General features: G+C 59.1%; 1 protein-coding gene across 1 annotated transcript in view; it reads right to left on the bottom strand.

The window, feature by feature from the left end:
- The window catches only part of LOC117640307 (E3 ubiquitin-protein ligase MYCBP2), a 171,444-nt gene that overhangs the window by 6,754 nt on the left and 151,209 nt on the right, over positions 1 to 13,481 (bottom strand). Inside the window, exons 9-22 of the mRNA XM_034376709.1 lie at positions 4,047 to 4,452; positions 3,783 to 3,959; positions 3,497 to 3,703; positions 3,127 to 3,410; positions 2,758 to 3,053; positions 2,374 to 2,667; positions 2,127 to 2,289; positions 1,990 to 2,016; positions 1,703 to 1,902; positions 1,525 to 1,620; positions 975 to 1,445; positions 683 to 903; positions 398 to 548; positions 30 to 319 (exon numbers count right to left, since the gene is read on the bottom strand). Coding sequence (XP_034232600.1) covers positions 30 to 319; positions 398 to 548; positions 683 to 903; positions 975 to 1,445; positions 1,525 to 1,620; positions 1,703 to 1,902; positions 1,990 to 2,016; positions 2,127 to 2,289; positions 2,374 to 2,667; positions 2,758 to 3,053; positions 3,127 to 3,410; positions 3,497 to 3,703; positions 3,783 to 3,959; positions 4,047 to 4,452 — 3,283 coding nt within the window. The remainder of the gene's footprint in view (positions 1 to 29; positions 320 to 397; positions 549 to 682; positions 904 to 974; positions 1,446 to 1,524; positions 1,621 to 1,702; positions 1,903 to 1,989; positions 2,017 to 2,126; positions 2,290 to 2,373; positions 2,668 to 2,757; positions 3,054 to 3,126; positions 3,411 to 3,496; positions 3,704 to 3,782; positions 3,960 to 4,046; positions 4,453 to 13,481) is intronic.

Below are 13,481 nucleotides of genomic sequence, written 5' to 3'. Positions count from 1 at the left end.
AAAATATTTTGGAATAAACTTGTTCTTACTTTATTAGCATCTTGGTCTTTGAAGGACACGACCTTCTCTTTTTGTTTCAGGCGATGCAGAGGTCGTGTTTGTGAGGCAGGGGTTGGATTGGGACTAAGAAGAGCAGTATGGTTGTTGATAGCATGAAGACAACTGCTGCTCAGTTGCTCCCACAGAATAACTAGAGCCTTCAGAGCAGGTGGCAAAACAGCAACAGTTTGTATTGGCAACGCTGCAGCAGCCCTTGGGGTATCTCCTGCAGCAGAACATGATGGTGCTGAACGTTGAAGAGGTATGCCATCTATGGTGCCTGGAAGTAATATATCATTCATTAAAATTTTATTTTAAAGTTTTATCACATTTTGAGTTGAATTTTAGGTTTTAATACCTGATATTCCAATTTCCTCTCGAATGATAGCTTCAGCCTGTGTTTGCGGCTTCTTAGTACGACTGCGGTTTGCATTGGCATTGGCAGCAGAGCGAGTGAGAGATTCCAGAGTTGCAGGTTGGATATGTAAGTAGCTCCCTGCATTAGTTACCTAAAAATGGATGATAAAATTAAAGTGAAATCCACAAAATCTGATATATCAAATTTTCTGGAGGCTTCGAGGTCTCAGATGTCAACTCGTGAATTTTCAATAATGGAAAAGCACATCACATGTCGTATATTTACCTCAACTGAATGACGCTGTCTGACTTTATCTCCCTGTTTGCTGGTGACAGGTTGTGGCCTTGTTACCACCACTGCTCCTTGCTTTGGCAAATTCGGGTGGAACTTGAGGAAGGAAGCACATGCCATGGCATCGTGTACAATACCTTCATGCCACAAGAAGCTCGCAAACACAGCTCGTAAGCTTTCAGCTACTGAGGGACTTACGGCTTCTTTGATGGGTTCTAGAAGAGAAAGCAGTTTCCTTAAAAAAGTTCTGGCATAATATAGACCACTTTGAAGGAGTGAAACTCACGTGGTATAATTCGTTCTCGAGCACTGGGCACAGGTGCAGGTGATGGGGACACAGCCCGCTTACCAGCACGACCTTTAAGGTTTCTGTCCCCTTTCCGACCTAGTTTTGGGGATAGACGTACTTCTTCTTTAGTGCTGTGGGCAGTGCCCATACTGAAACGGCCTTTGACAGTAGTTGTTCCCTCTGGGCTGGTCTGCGTTCCAGCTTGGGTGACTGACTTGCTGCTGGAGTCTGAGGATTCCTGTTCAACTTGGCGTACAGATGTCACACCTGTTGAAGAACCTTGCCCTTTGGTTGAGCCCTCCGACTGCATGCTACAGCTCGAGCTTGCACTAGGGCCTGGTGACAGGTCACGAGTATTGCCAGGACTAGCCGAAGAAGGATCTCTCGTCAGGCTGCTAATCAGTGCACTTGTGTCACTTTGAGTGGAGCCTCTTCTCTGAGATGAGTATTCAGCAATCGCACCTGAAACTGCATAAATATTATTAATGGATGAAAATTTTGTCTTTTCTATTTTATACAAACTAATTTTGGGCAGTGTGAAAATTACCGAGTGGCGAGACACCGAGACTGAGACCTGATCCTGCCCCTTGAGGGCTTGAATTTGAACTCTGACTATCGCGGAGCAGGCCAGGCACAGCACGTCCTAGCCCAATACAAAGCCAAAGTGAAAACCACATTTTGATTTTCTCCCCCAAGCAAATTATGTTTCTTTTTCAAGTGCTTACCTGGAATGGATACAGGGCTTGAAGAGGAACTTGCTCGCTGCACTGAGGGCACGAGAGGAACCTTTGGACTGGAGCTGCGAGACATTCTTTTGGGAGTGCTTGGTGGTGTTGATGCTGCATTCCCATTAGTTGAACTTTCTCCTATAGCTTTGACTAAATCCTTTACTGAAACTCCTACCAACTCTGGAGGCATGTCACTTCTAGAAATAAAATATATATTTTTTTAAAAATCACTTGAACATTAATCTTGAAAGAAATGAAAATAGGCACAGATAATTTTGACGTACTTGGGAGGAGCAGAAGGGCGTTCGGAAATATTTGAAAACGCACCAAACGTCCGTTCGGGCGTTCAGGGCGTTCAGGGCGTTCTGGACGGTCGGGGCGTACTGGGCGTTCAGGGCGCTCTGGACGTTCGGGAAGGTCTGGTTTCTTGCCGTCATCACCTTTCAACCATCTTTGCAAAGAAGCAAATTTGCCTCCATCTGTGCTCAGGCGCCTGTCTCTCACATTTTCATTTTCCCCTTCATCATGAGGTGCCTTGAAGGTTGAATGACGTCTTTCTATATTCGATGAAGCCTTTGGAAAAGCTGAACAAAATAGAAAATACCAGTTAGTATTTTTTAAGCGCAAAGTGCTTGGGTTTAAAAGTGCAGAACTAGAATTTTAGATACCTCTTGGAGCTGGCACTGGAGGGACATTAGGTGAATTTGAGCTCTGGGGCCCAAAAAAGAAAGTGTTTGGAGGTATATTAGCAGGCTGAGGATCATCCCAAAAACTTTTGGGTGCTGGCTTTGTTGGACTTTCAGGAGGTGAAGTGGATTGAAATTTGAATGGGGCTGGGCTAGGTTCTGTCTCTGACATTCCAAAAGCCCCAAGTTGATGTGGGGAAGTATTCAAAAAATCAAAGCCTTTCCTGGGTGATGCCCCAAACACATTGTCTTGAGGACCGACGTCACTGCATAACTCTGAAAATGAATTAAAAATAAAATAATTAAATTTTGACTGTTGACTTTGTTACTGGTAATCAATGATTTTACAAATAACAATTTTAATACCTTTAAACAATTCCTCCTCAGCTTGCAGATAAACTGCTCCGTTTCTTCCATTTGCCAGGGACCAAGCTTCTCCTTCAGAATTGAAACAAAATTTGGACGTTGAATTTTTGTCCAGTTGAACCCAGGTGCCTTCAAGGGTAATCACATGATCAATAATATCAATGGTGTTTCCAAGCACAAGCATGCCCACTGGAGGTGCCTTCAAGTTTGGTCGACTCCGCACATTATGTCCAGAGGCTCCACATTTTACTACATGGTATGTTGCTGGATAACCAACACAGATAGACTTGGCCCGACTGAAAAAACAAATCAGGAATTTTTAGTACAGCATCATAAAAAATATATATGATATAAAAAGTTTACCCTTACCCATCTTTTGATTGAACATCAGGCACCCTTCTAATGATGGCATCCTTCTGCACTTGTTCATTTATAGTCTTGGGTTCCTCAACAGGCAACAAGAGAGTTTTTCCTAGGTGCTGATTATATTGAAGGCACCATGCCTCCTGGGCTGTGACTCGATGAGGAGGTGTGTCATTTGAAAGATCCAAAGCCTGTCCACCTCCTCCCCAGTTGCCACCTGATCCACTACCACAATATTTTCTAATTGTCTCGACATTTAGACGAAGCCAGACTCCATCGTCATTGTGAATCTATAGAGAGGAAGAAAAAAATAAATTGATGAAAAGTCCAGATCTCAACTTCCAAAAACAAAACAAAAATTATTTCAATTTTGCACCTCATCAATGAAAGAGATTGTGCCATTGACTGGCACTACTCCAATCTGTTCACTTTGCAGGGAAGGGTGAGCTCTTATGCGAAGTCCAGCACTTTTCTTGGCTACAAATTTACGGAGCCTGCTTGGCTGGTTGGGCTGTTTACGGACAGTACTTTGTTTCGGTGGAATGAGGCCTTGAGGGGTTTCCTTGACTTCCACCTTGTGCATCTGGAAGGTAATATTAAAATAAATCAGCGTTAACGCTGTCCTACCATAAATGTATTTTTCCCATTTGTAAAAAAAATACCTCATCCATCACATAGCCATCAATGGTGATAACCAGGGAATACCAGCCCACACTGGCTGGTGTCCAGGTGACACTGTAAGTCCCGTTGCCATGGGGACGCACCAGCATGGTCTCGCTGGACCGTTTCACAGCAGGGGAGATGAACCTCAGCTCCTCGAAGGAATAGTTCTCATACGCCTGCGAAACAGAAAGACAAAGGCAGAGTTACTACGGTGTTATTATCTCAAGCGCGTAGGAGAAAAGTCAACTGAAGCAGTCGCTTGCCTTCATCATGGTGATGGCGTGGCAGTAGGTCTTGTCCTTGATGGTGATCTCGTAGGGGGCGTCCAGGGAGGGGTAGGCGTGGCCGCCGAACGTGTTCTCGTCGGGCTCGCTCACGCGCCGAATCTTCCTGGTGTACTCCTCGCCGGCGTCCCTCTTGTCGATGGGGAGGGCCTTGGCGTCGACCTTGAGGTAGGGCACGTGCACGACGTCGCCGTACTGGTCGCGGGTGACGACGGTGAGCACGGCGGGCCAGCCCTGGCGCAGGTCCTCGCGCACGTACACGAGCGAGCACCGCGCCGTGTCCACGAACGAGTCCGGCTGCAGCCAGCGCGCCAGGCGGCCGCCGCTGGTCCCGGACACGCACTGCACGATGTCGCGCAGGAACTGGCGCTCGTTGGAGTGGCAGCTGCAACAGCACAAGCAGGAGGGCGTCAGCGTCTCGGACAGGATTACAGTGTGAGTGAGCACGGGACGCCTGCGACTCAGGCAGCCCACCCGACGCCAGGGCAGAGCTGCCGCCGGTGAGGTAGGCATCCCATCTGCCAGCACCGGTAACTAAGGTGACGGCGACTCCGGTTCGAATACCGGCGTCACAGTTTTTTCCTCGTCCTTGACGTTGCCGGACGATCGGACGGTACGTATCCGGGCTCGGGCTCGGGCGGTCTGGGGGTGGGGAGGGGGAGGGGTTTCCGGCACGGCAGTCGGACTGTCGGACTCGAACGGAAATGCACCATAACCAAGCAGCACCAGCGCGAGGGTGGCGGGCTGCAGCGGGCTGGCTGGACGGGAAATTACAGAGGATTGTAACTAATTGGGTAATAGACAGGAGTGCCGCAGTAGGCCCCCTGCACCGGCCGCCGGGCCCGGCTCGAGGCAGCACCAGGCAGTGCTCCAGGCAGCCTCCCCTGGACCCTGGCCGGTCGGGCACATCGCGCCAGAGTGCTAATGCGCGAGTACACTGTTCGGATTATTCGAGTGGACGCATTCCTGGCGGAATGCCGCACCGAACGGCACTCCAGCGACTTGAACGCACAAGGGGGCCTGGCGGCGGCGACCGCGAGTCCGCGTCCGGGCCTTCCAAGGACGCCGCGAACGCGAACGCCTACTGACCCAGCAGCGCCCAGCCCTTGCCGCCCAGCACTCCACAACCTGGCCGCGGCGAAGCACGACGCCCTGTGCGACGTCCTGGGTCCTGGACGCACACGTCGAACTGGTGGCGGGAGTCACGACCGACGGCGTCGTCGACCTCAAGAAGATGCTGGGGGTGTTTGGGTCGGGTGGGATCGGAGAAGAAAGAACCACTCCCCCCCTTCCACGGTTAGACGCAGCCGTCCCCTCCCCCTCCGAATCCTCGGCCAGGATCACACAGGGACCGCCAGGCCGCCAGCCTCGGCCGCCCGGCTGGCTGGCTGGCGGCTGGCTGCCAGCTCGCGGTGCCCGCGGTGCCAGCTGAGCCCGGCGTGGGCTGCCTGCCTGCCTGCCCGCCAGCGCGCCAGTCAGTCAGTCTCTACCCGGCGGGCGCGGCGAGCACGACGGCCACCCGTTCCGTCGACGGCGAGCCGGCCGGAGGGCGTAAGCCGAGTTACGAACCGATATTCCGAAACGACCTGACGCGAGTGTGTGCGCGCGCGTCGCGTGTGTGTGGGTGTCAGTGTAGTGGTGCAGTGTAAGTGTATGTGTCCGCGCTCAGCCCCTTCATGTGCGCCGTGGCGGCGCCAGGATGCGACCGCCGCGTCCCGACGTGCACGTCATGAGCGTCTCCCCGTCGACGGCGCCCCCCTGCCGCGATGACGCCCCTGTCGGCCAGCGTGCGCAGCATGCGCTGCGCCCTGGTGCTGGCCGTGCTGACCGTGCTGGCCGCGCCCGCGCGCCCCCACGATGACGGCGTGGCCGCGAGCCCGCCGCTGTGCGAGCGCCCCGAATGCACCTGCCAAGAGGACGCGGCCCCCGCGCACCACGCCCCCGGGGCCCCCGGGCTGCGCGTGGCGTGCGACTTCGGCAACGGGGGGTCAAGCCACCACCTCGGCCCAGGTGAGTCCGTCATTCGTCCCCGGCGACGCCCCGGGCGCACCCCTTCCCCCTTCAACAGGTCGCCGTCGCAACACGACACCGCTGGAGGCGTGCTGCTGGAGCGGCTGGAGTGGCGCATTGACGACCTGTCAGTTTAGCGCGGCAGTTACCTGCCCGTCATTTTCCTGTCCCCGCCAAGTGAATGCCGCAGGCTTCTTGCCTAATTTTTTTGTGTGAGCGTGTATTTCCGGCCGCCCCCACAGTTCGCGGCCCGGCCAACAGGCCAGCAGGCCAACCGTACCGACGCGTCCATCCGTCTGTCCGTCCGTCCGGCCGTCCGCGGCCGCGGAGCGCACCCATGTCCTGCCGGCAGTGCGTGGGGCCGGCGGGCCGGCCAGAGCAGTGCCCGCGTCGCTGTCCCTCTCGCACCCACCAGAGTGCACCAGAGTGCGAGAGGGACAGAGTGACACTGTTCAGAAGCAGCCCGCTGGCTAACGCTGGCTAACCCTTGCTTCCGTTCGGGCCAGACCGCGGGGCCGCGCCGGGTCAGCCAACAGCTGTACAATCCGTGTCAAAAATCCGTTGCTCCGCCACTGACGGCGGTCGGCCGCGAAAGGGCGAGCACTGAGCACGCCGAGGACGTCAAGCAGCACGTCAGGACGGATTTGGTTCGCCCGTTGCCCTCGCCGCGCCGCACAACAAGAAGCAGTGCCGTAACAAGGACGCGCGTTATTTCGGAAGCCTGCCTCGGAGGGTTCGACGACGAGGGAGACGGCGACACAAAGCCGCTGCTGCAGGGGGCGAAGCGGCACACTGATTCCGAGAGTCGTTTTCGTCGCTCTGTCTCTCTCGCACTCCAAGGATGTCCCGCATAGGTGCGAGAGAGACAGAGCGACGAAAACGACTCTCGGAATCAGTGTGCAGGCGAAGCAGGCCGCCGCGGAGCTCCCTGTCGAGGTGGCTCTGCCGCGCTGCCTCTGCCTTCGACTTCCCACGAGGCCGGAAACGGCCGGGGCGGGGGTGGGGGTGGGGCGGGGGTGGAGCGAGTCGGCACCTGTTTGGCCCTGCACTGGCTTCTTCCCACCACCCTCCTCCCCTCCACCCCAGGGACCCCCCGCCCCCACCCCGCCCCCTTTCCGAGGAAGGCCACTCGACACGCATCCCTCTGCCGTATGGGTCCCACGGGGGCGGCGGGGGCGGCGCGGTGCGCTGCTGCTGCAGCGTGCTGTGAGCTGGATGAGGCACTAGTTGCGCAGTGCAGCGTGCAGCAGGCTGGAAATGGAAACACGAATCGCGGCCAATCAGCACCTGCCGCCCATTGAGCCTGGCCAATCACTGCGCAGCCATTCGGCCGACGCGTCGGGCATTGTTTCATTTCGAAAGCCTTTTGATGAACGGCCGAGTGGCGCAAGGGCGACGGGGCGACACTTTCTATTGTCAGTTTGTCTGTCAGCCGGCGGCTGGTGCCACTGCCTGCGCCTCACGTCGCGACGGGCACGGCGTCAACGGCGTCGTCAGGGAGTCGGGTCAGGCCCGATCCTACTTCGATTCCGGGGCCGCGCCCTGCCTGCGGGGTCGTCTCTCTCGCACTCGCGGGGCGCCCCGGGTGGGTGCGAGAGAGACGGAGCGACTGGCAGCCGCCGGCTGGAACAATGGGTGGATGGGCTGAGCAGGGCCAAGTGCACCGCGGGGCCGCCGGCCCTGTCTTGGCCCTGCCTCGGCCGCCCGATCCGTTTGGTTCTATTCTGGACGCACGGGGCGGGGCGCTAGGGCGGGGAATGTGGGGCCGAGGGCGTGGTGGCCGTCTAGGCCGAGGCGGCGTTCGGGGCGTTCCGGACGAGCGCGGCTAAAGAGCCGCCGCCAAAGCAAGGACGGCACGACACGCGAATCGCGCCACGGCCCCGCGGAGGGCCTTTCGAAACGAGTGCTTTGATTCCTTGTAGGGACGCCGACGACGCGACGCCGTGGCGGCGGGGCGAGGCGGTGCCCCAGCTGCTGTAGCAGCCCGCGCCGCGCCGCGCCCACCTCGTGGCCCCGCCATGGCCAGGCAGGCCAGGCCCACGGGGCTGCTGAACCCACCGAAAAGCCTCCCTGGAGTGGGATCGCCGCTCTTCGAGGTGTGTGTGTGTGTGTGTGCGTGTTGTTGGAGGGATCATGGAAGTTGGCCGGCCGATGCGCGGCGGCTCTCGCTGCTCGCAGTGCCGCTGATCGGTTGGCCGATATGTTATCGTGGAGCCCCGGCTCGGCGGGCTCGGCTGGGGTCCGAGTGGAGGGCCTGGAGCACACACACACACACGCACACACACACACGCCGCACTCGAATCTGTTCAGGTTAGGGGTGGTAAACAGCACATATCCCCCGGGCCGCCACGCCGCCACGGGCCCGCTGAAGGCCGAAGGCACCGAAGGGGGTGGCCGCCGGCCCGGCCGGGGCCAAAGTTGGGCCGCTCGCGCGCGGGCTGTGGCGTGATAGGGGAAGCGGCAGTTTGGCTCGAGTTCGAGGCCCGAGGGCCACTTGAGGGCGCGAGCGGCGCGGGGCGCGCCAAAATTCAAAAGCAGCGACGCGCGGGGCGGGGCGGCAGCGAACTGCCAGTCCGGCTGTTTACCAGCGAGTGTCTGCCAATACACTACACACCGCAGCCTCCCTGCCTTCCAGCCTCGCTGCTGCTAATTGCGGGGCAATCTTCGCGCGCCGTCCGACGTATAAGGAAGAAGACCAAACGCGGGAAAAAGACGGCGTAAAAACTAAGGCGAGGGGGAAAACAACAACGAAAGCAAGAACCAAGCAGGCAAATTGGCTACCTGGGCGTACTGCAGTACTGCACCAGACTTCACTGCATCGCACGCGGGCAGTGCAGCGGAATGAAGCGACAAATAAGGATGGCTCGGTCGCGGTTGCGGGAACGGATAACCGCCGCCACTCTCATTTTTAAAGTGCGCCGCGCGCGCGCGTGTGTGTGCGAGTGTGTGTGAGGGCTTGCGTCTGTGTGAGGATGCAACACCATTGATGACCCAACGACTGGCGAGGCACGGTGGGAACCTCCGCGCCGTGCGGTCGGCCGGTCGGGCGGCCGGTTGAAGCCCACCGTGTGTCATTTCGTTGTTGTGCTGCACTCCTGCGCTTCGACGGGAGGCACTCGAGCTTGCCGCGCCGCCGCACGACGCCGGATTCCCGACCTGTCTGTCCGTCTCTCTCGCACTCGCGGGGCGTGCCGGCGCGCCGCGCGGGTGCGAGAGAGACGGCAAGTAAATGACGCTGCAACTTAATTGCAGCGGCAGCGCTGCGGGCGCGGCATGACGCTCTGTTGTCACGTGACGCGGCGGTGGGAAAGACTAGTCACGCGTTTCCAGGCGAGCGACTCGCGCTGTCTCTGTCGCACTCACGTGGCGTCCCGCAGCGGCGCGAGAGAGACAGAGCGACAAACGACTCATCGGCATCCCGCGTCCTTCCCCGAGGACCCCAAGGACCTCGTCCTCCTGCGGGAACCGTGCGTTCCTGGAGCACCTCCTGGAGTCCTCGCGGCGCGCCTCAGTAACAAGGACCCTCCCTACGGCTCCCCTTTGGGTCTCTTCGTCATGCAGAGTCCTCGGCAGAGTCCCTGGAATTGGTGCCGCCGTCCGGGAGCCAGCCGCCCCGTTCGGCCCCCACGGCCCCCAGTAGGATTAGAGGCCGTGCACGAAGGCCGTGAGATGGGGAGATGGATGCCCGGGCCTTGGCCTGGCTGTTCGTTACCGACGCCATATGGGAGCGCGGGAGGGTTGTTGGTTTTGCCCCCCACCCCCGCTCCCTTGACACACACACACACACACACACACACACACACACACACATGCACATCCACGCAGCGCCGCTAACGAAAATAAGAAAGCACCGTGTGGGAAGGAGGCGGTATGGGCGAGGGGGTACACTGTTTCTCAAGGGGGGGCACTTAGTCCTCCAGCACCGAGACCTTCCATACGCAGAACACGCGAGGCAGCCGTCAGACAAAGACTCCTCGGAAGGTTTAGCGCGTCGTCTCTCTCGGTCTCTCTCCCACCAGAGGTGCCATACCATACCGCAGCCAGACGCGGCATGCGCGCTGTGTGAACGGAGTAATATCGACGCCGCGGTCAACGCCGTGCCCAACCAGGTGGGACCGGAAACCGGGGAGGGGGGCACGGACGTATTACGCGATCGTGTGTGTGTGTGTGTGTGAGTGACATGCACACCGAGGCCCGTGCGCCTGGACAATGGGCTGCGTGGAGGAACGCGACACACACACACACACACACGCTGTTAGTAATCACCCAACTAAATGGCTTCACTTACAACCGCAACGGCGCGTCACTCCGAGGATGACGCGCGCGAGGACGCGGCCGCATCCGTGATTAGGCAAAACAACGAAAAATCAAAAATTATAATAAGAGAGGGGAGGGGGAAGGGAGCGACGACGGTTGCCGGTTTTTCGGTTCGATCGCCGCAAGCAAGGGCTCTCCTTCTCCCTCTATCTTTGTCCCACTTTCTACATGGCGCGGCAGCTGCTGGCTGGCGGCGTTGGCGAGCGCGCGAACGGCGACCCCCCCGCAGATGTGCACGACGCGGTGCGTCGCGACGCACGCCCATCATGGGGGTGACGGTGACGCGTGCTTTTCGCTTCGGTTACGCCATTCGGCAGTGCTGCGGGTCAGCGTCGCTCTGTCTCTCTCGCCCCGCGAGTGCGACAGAGACGGCGAGAACAGCGCCTTCCTGAATGAATAAAGCCGTTCGCCGCCTTGCCGCCGTCTGTCCGCGGCGGCCAAGGCGGTGGCACACTGGACTACTACTCATTCAAATCGTATGGCGGGCCAGCCGGCCGGCGAGGGGCGCCGAGTGTGTGTGTGTGTGTGTGTGCCGCGACACGGCGCCGCGGAGGGAGGGGGTAAGCTGTAGCCACCTGTTGCGCGCCTGGCCGCCTCGCCGCGCCACCGCTCCCATTCTCCTTCAAGTGCCTCCCGCCCGAGGTGCGCCCCGCCGTCCTCCTGGCCGCCGAACCGCCCGCCACACTGACCTGACGAAAGTTGACCCGGCGAGATGACAAAGACAGCCGTCAAACATTTGTCCAGCAGCCGGAGAGAGAGAGAGAGATTGACTCTGCACCAATGAGCTTGCCGATTCGGGAGGGGGGGGGTGCCTGTCGCGACTGACCGCGCGTGTCGCAGTGTGTGTGTGTGTGTGTGTGTGTGTGTGTGTGAGCGGAAACCGGAAGCAGCGTGCCGTTGCGCTGCGCCGCGCTCGCAGCCGCCTCCTGGAAAAGAGATTCTGGAAAATCTTCTCCAGTGGCGCGGCATCATCACCGCGGGCGGGCCTAACCAGAAACGCGCCGAACTAGCAGACGACGCTTTTGTTTACCACGACGACGGCGGCGCCTTTTTGTTGTTGTTTTTGTTTTTCGCCGGATGTGGCTAATTATCCTGTGAGCTGCTCGGCGGCAGGCGTCGCTCCGTCTCTGTCGCACTCGTGGGGCGTCCCGCAGGGTCCGCAGGGGGTGCGAGAGAGACAGTGTAGGCGCCGGCGACTCAGCGTCCGCGCTCGGGTTTGGCGCCTTGCAGCAGGCTGGTGCAGGCTGCAGCGTGCGAATGTGGAAGCCCGCGACGCGATAAGGAGACGGCCAAGGCTCGGCGTCAAAGACCGGCCAGTGGACATCGGAGGAGTGCCCCTCAGGGAAAAGAGGGGGGGGGGCTGTCACGGTGCAGTGCGCACCCTTGAGACAGCTCAGCTCGCCATTCAGAAACGCCTGGCCAGCTACTCCCACGGGACACTCTCAAAAAAAAAAAAATCGAAAAAACTCTTTTTTTAGGCCTGCGCATTGAGCCCGGCCACCGCGACGCGCGTTTAGCAGTCATTGCGTCGCGTCGACGGGGTGGTCGCGGAGCACGTCAAGCTTTCCCACCAGAAGGGTCCCCGGGTCGCTTTCCTACTTCGTGACGTACTCGTTGTCCGTGCGAGCGACCGCGACACGTGTGTCCACTGTCGAGGCACTGTCGTGGGAGTCGATGGCGCAACGGTGGCGGCACGGCACAGAATTTCGTTCCATTCAACGGCCCTGTGGCAACGGGCACAGTGACACCGTCTGTCTCTCTCGCACCCGCGCGGGGCGGCGTGCGGCGTCCCGTATGGCTGCGCGAGAGAGACGGCAAGCTCTGTTCAGAATGAGTGCGCCGCCGCCGCCGCGTACATGCGTCCAAATAAATTCAATTGGGCCATTTGCAGGGACGGGGCTTAGGCCCTGTACGAGGAGTTCGCCAAGCCGAGCGCCCCGTCGCCGGCAAGGAAGCGGGGGTGGGGGGCGTGGACAAATAGTCGAACCGCCAAATAGCCCTGTTACTGGAGATACTGCGGCCAGGGCAGGGCGGGGGCCGCGGGGGCACGGCTGCCCCATATTCATTCATCACTCCCAGCTTGAGCTTCATGGCGCTGCCCCGCGCTGCCCCGCGCCGTCTGTTTTTGCGCGCGCGATTTCGAGCTGAGAGGATGTGAAAAATGAAGCCCTTCATCGGGTACCGCGTACTGTGTGCGACTCGGACGTAGTACAGACGGAGCTAGTGTCGGCAGGCTGGCTGGCTGCGCGCGCCACGCCGCCCCGAGACCTCCCCGACGAGGAGGCCGCCGCCCCGCAGACAGACAGGGGCAGGGGCGGACGGACGGACAGACAGACAGACAGGGACGGGAGCGGGGAGTTTCGCTGACGAATCGGCACGCACGGGGGGCTATTTTTGACCAGTACCAGGTGCCAACGCGCGCTCACGGCCGGCCGAACAGACAGACACTCAGACGGATAGACAGACATACAGACAGACATGCAGCCAAACAAACAGACAGACAGACAGACAGACGTGTCAGTGGACACGCGAGTGAAAGCCGGTTGCGAAATTAGGCAAATAAAGTGAGTGTCACTTCCGGCGGGGAGGGGGGGGGGGCGCTGTCGGCCGGACTGCACTGCTGTGTGCGCCATCGCCCTCTCTCTCATTCAAGCGCCACAGTGTATCGTATCGGTATCCCTCTCATTCAAGCGCAGATCGTTGAATTTTTGGTCAATGTGGAAGGGCATGCGCGACGATGCAGACCGCCGCCGTCCTAGAAGAGCACGCCACGCCCTAGCGCCCTCGCTCTTGATCCTGACCCTCAAGACCTACGTCAACTTGGCACCGGCCGCGGCCAGGGCGGCTAGAAACTAGAGCGAGACCCTGGCAGATCTCTGACGGCTGCCACGCAGGAAACCGCCTGCTGCTCCACGGCCGCGATGACGAAGTGCGACTTTTCCGTCGAATCGCCGCGTGGTGCGCGTGAGCGCAGCCGGTTTCCTACAGTGTCGCAGCCGGTCTGAAGTTCGAGACGCGGTCGGTGGCGTGCTGTCTGTCTGTCTCTCTCGCACCCCTTTCGGGGCCGTTCGGGACGCCCCGCGAGCG

This window comes from Thrips palmi, unplaced genomic scaffold (assembly GCF_012932325.1).
Source record: "Thrips palmi isolate BJ-2018 unplaced genomic scaffold, TpBJ-2018v1 HiC_scaffold_12, whole genome shotgun sequence".
NCBI classification, from domain to species: Eukaryota; Metazoa; Arthropoda; class Insecta; order Thysanoptera; family Thripidae; genus Thrips; species Thrips palmi.
This window is presented reverse-complemented; position numbering and strand designations above follow the sequence as displayed.